This window comes from Trichechus manatus, unplaced genomic scaffold (assembly GCF_000243295.1).
Source record: "Trichechus manatus latirostris isolate Lorelei unplaced genomic scaffold, TriManLat1.0 scaffold00021, whole genome shotgun sequence".
Classification (NCBI taxonomy): Eukaryota; Metazoa; Chordata; class Mammalia; order Sirenia; family Trichechidae; genus Trichechus; species Trichechus manatus.
The window spans coordinates 10128552-10131413 of record NW_004443957.1 but is presented as its reverse complement, the minus strand read 5'-3'; the positions used below and the strand labels follow the sequence as shown (position 1 = coordinate 10131413).

Sequence of the window (2862 nt, the reverse complement as noted above, 5' to 3'; positions counted from 1 at the left end):
CTGTCTATTTCTGTAACAGAAACTGACCCACGGCTTGTCCTTTGCTGCCCTCATCATGCTATTTCTCACCTCTGTGCATGCACTGAAGAAGTCACCTTCGGCTCACCTTCTTCCCCACTCTGCCCTTTGGAAGGCAGCCTCTGAGTTTGCATATTGCCTTATGAAAGCTGTTATGGGTCCTATCTCTTGGGAAAGGAAATGGTGAACGAGTAACTACTGCCTTAAGAAATACAACCAAAAAACAAAAACAAAACCAGTCACCGTGGAGTCAATTTTGTGTCAGAGTATAACTGTGCTCCATAGGGTGTTCAAGGCCTGTGACCTTTCAGAAGTAGATTGGCAAGCCTTTCTTCGAAGTGCCTATGGGTAGACTTGAACCAACAACCTTTAGGTCAGTAGTAAAACCATTTGCATAATCCAGGGGTTCCTGCCTCAAGAAATAAGTAGTGTGAATTCCCTGTTTTCCTACAGTGACTATAATCCCTAAAATTATAAAACTTGAGAAAAAATGCTAAATATAACACAGTTTGAAGATAAAAATCCACTGCCGTCGAGTCAATTCTGACTTATAGCGACGCTATAGGACAGAGTAGAACTGCCCCATAGGGTTTCCAAGCAGTGGCTGGTGGATTCTAACTGCTTGTATAAACAATGGGCAGGCAAGAGTACATGGTCAACGTGTGAGAATGAATTTTAGGCAATAATCCCAGGAGGTAACTTTAACTCTGAGTTTGGTGTCAGTGGCACCTAAAAGGTGATATTCTCCCAGCTTTTTTGGGGAGTGGCATAAGAATACAGTCTGCCTTTCTCTTTTGGTAGTTTTTGGTGGGCTGAGATTAAAGATTAAAAGGTACATTTAGAATAATACTTTGCACAGTCTATTCTGCTGTAGAAAGCTGATGGTACTGATGCTATTTATATTACTGAAGTAGAGTAGATTGAGTTGTTTAGATTTTGAGCTTCTTGAGACTAGGAACCTTTGAATCCCTCATAACATCCAGGAAAGAACTTTGCAAAAAATGAGTATTCAGTAAATAATTGAATTGAATGAAACTTATTTCCTGCTATAATTTTTTTTTGTAATAGTGTATTTTCATATGTTGAATTCAGTAATAATAGTGGGGGCTGTGTAAGAGTTAAGAACAGTACACTACATTTATGTTTTGGTCCTTTCTAGTTTTAATTTAAATTTTTATGTTTAGAGTAGCTTTGAAAAACAGTGTAATGATGGAATCCTCAGTGTATCGGCAGCCAGAATATTAATTGGTGCAACCAAAAGCTATTGCCCCATCCAAGGAAAGTAAGTGTAATACTTCCTTAATTGATATTTCGGAAATTGAGTAGGTATGTGATAAAGAATGAATAAACTGAGAATTAAATGTTCAAACAGATTGATCACTCTCTTTATCTCATCTATCTATGTCCATCCACCCATCTGTTTTTCCATCTGCCCACCCATCTAATCATCCATCTACTTCCTATTTTACTTAAATTTTTCCTCTCAAGTTTCATAACCCTAATGACATTAGGGGATTCTGGAGCAAGTTCTGATTGCAATATAATTAGATAAGAGACTGGAGGACCCATGAAAGAGAACCTATATAGTTTCAATTACTTTTGAAATTATTTCACCTTTACATCACATACACTAAATTACTGGATAGGGGAGTTAGGGAAGCCTGGAGCCTGCTATGAGAATACTCCCTGAAGTGGAGAATTGACCCAACTGCTGGCACTGATAGATGCAATTAAGTATTAGGGGAAAAGCCCAGTATCTTAAAGACGTAGTAATATCTGATCCCTCGTGGCACAGTGGTTAAGCGCTCAGCTGCTGAGAAGTCAATGGTTCACACTCACCAGTCGATCTGTGGGAGAAAGATGTGGCAGTCTGCTTCCGTAATGATTTACAGGCTTGGAAACTTTGGGGCAGTTCTCCACTGTCCTATACAGTCGCTAGGAGTTGGAATCAACTCAACAGCAGCGGGTAATGTCTAATCACAGTCCTGGAAAGCATTAGGTAATGGATGGTCCAAGACAAAGCTGCGGGGTAAACCTGGCCCAATGACAGGAGATCCTGGCTGCGTAAATTAACATTTTAGGTAATCTAAAGAGATTTACCTAGGGATAAAGTTTGGGAAGGGGCATGGCCTTCAGGGCCTTGGAGAGGTTTTGACTAGGCAAAGCATGACAAAGGAAAGCTTGGTTCTGAGGCCTAAAGAATTGGTCTGGAGAAGCTTTAATTATATTCTACTGCAGGTCAGGAATAATTCAAGGATCAGGGGCAGCAGGGGTGCCACACTAAAAATGTTCCTGTACCATGACCGTGGGTGGGCAGGTGGATAGGTACAGAGACTCAGGACCGAGCATATTTAGTAGGCCTATATTAAATTTGTGTTACCCAACGTATAACACTTGCTTTCATTATAGCACATATGTATATATTTCTCTTTGTTAGATTCATGAGTATTTATGATGTTTCAAATTATGTCAGATCTAGAAGTTGGCTTGTGAAATTTAAACGCATCTTAACTTGCTTGGAATATCATAAAGAAAAGCCACATTTTATTCCATCTGGGTAAGTACTGGGAACATTTAGTGGCAATATACTTGAAAATATGACCTTTTCTACATTGTCAAAATAGATTACCTAGACTTTCCTTATGAACAAGAACAAGAACAACAAAATGGATTAATATCAGAGTCGATTCTTACTTATTAAGTGGTGAATGAGCAGAGTGTTTGCTTCACTTTATCCATTCTTATTTAAGCAACTCATTGGCACCTGCATCAGAGGGTGGGCAGGAAGAGATAGAAAGGGATGGTCATATTTGGCTCCTTCAAGTTTTAATTGCTATATCTTAA

At 39.2% G+C, this 2862-nt stretch overlaps 1 protein-coding gene across 1 annotated transcript in view; it reads left to right on the top strand.

Annotated features, from left to right (window-relative positions):
* SLC9C2 (solute carrier family 9 member C2 (putative)) overlaps nt 1-2862 on the top strand; it is a 132620-nt gene that overhangs the window by 66816 nt on the left and 62942 nt on the right. The window contains exons 13-14 of the mRNA XM_023728157.1: nt 1203-1300; nt 2456-2575. Coding sequence (XP_023583925.1) covers nt 1203-1300; nt 2456-2575 — 218 coding nt within the window. The remainder of the gene's footprint in view (nt 1-1202; nt 1301-2455; nt 2576-2862) is intronic.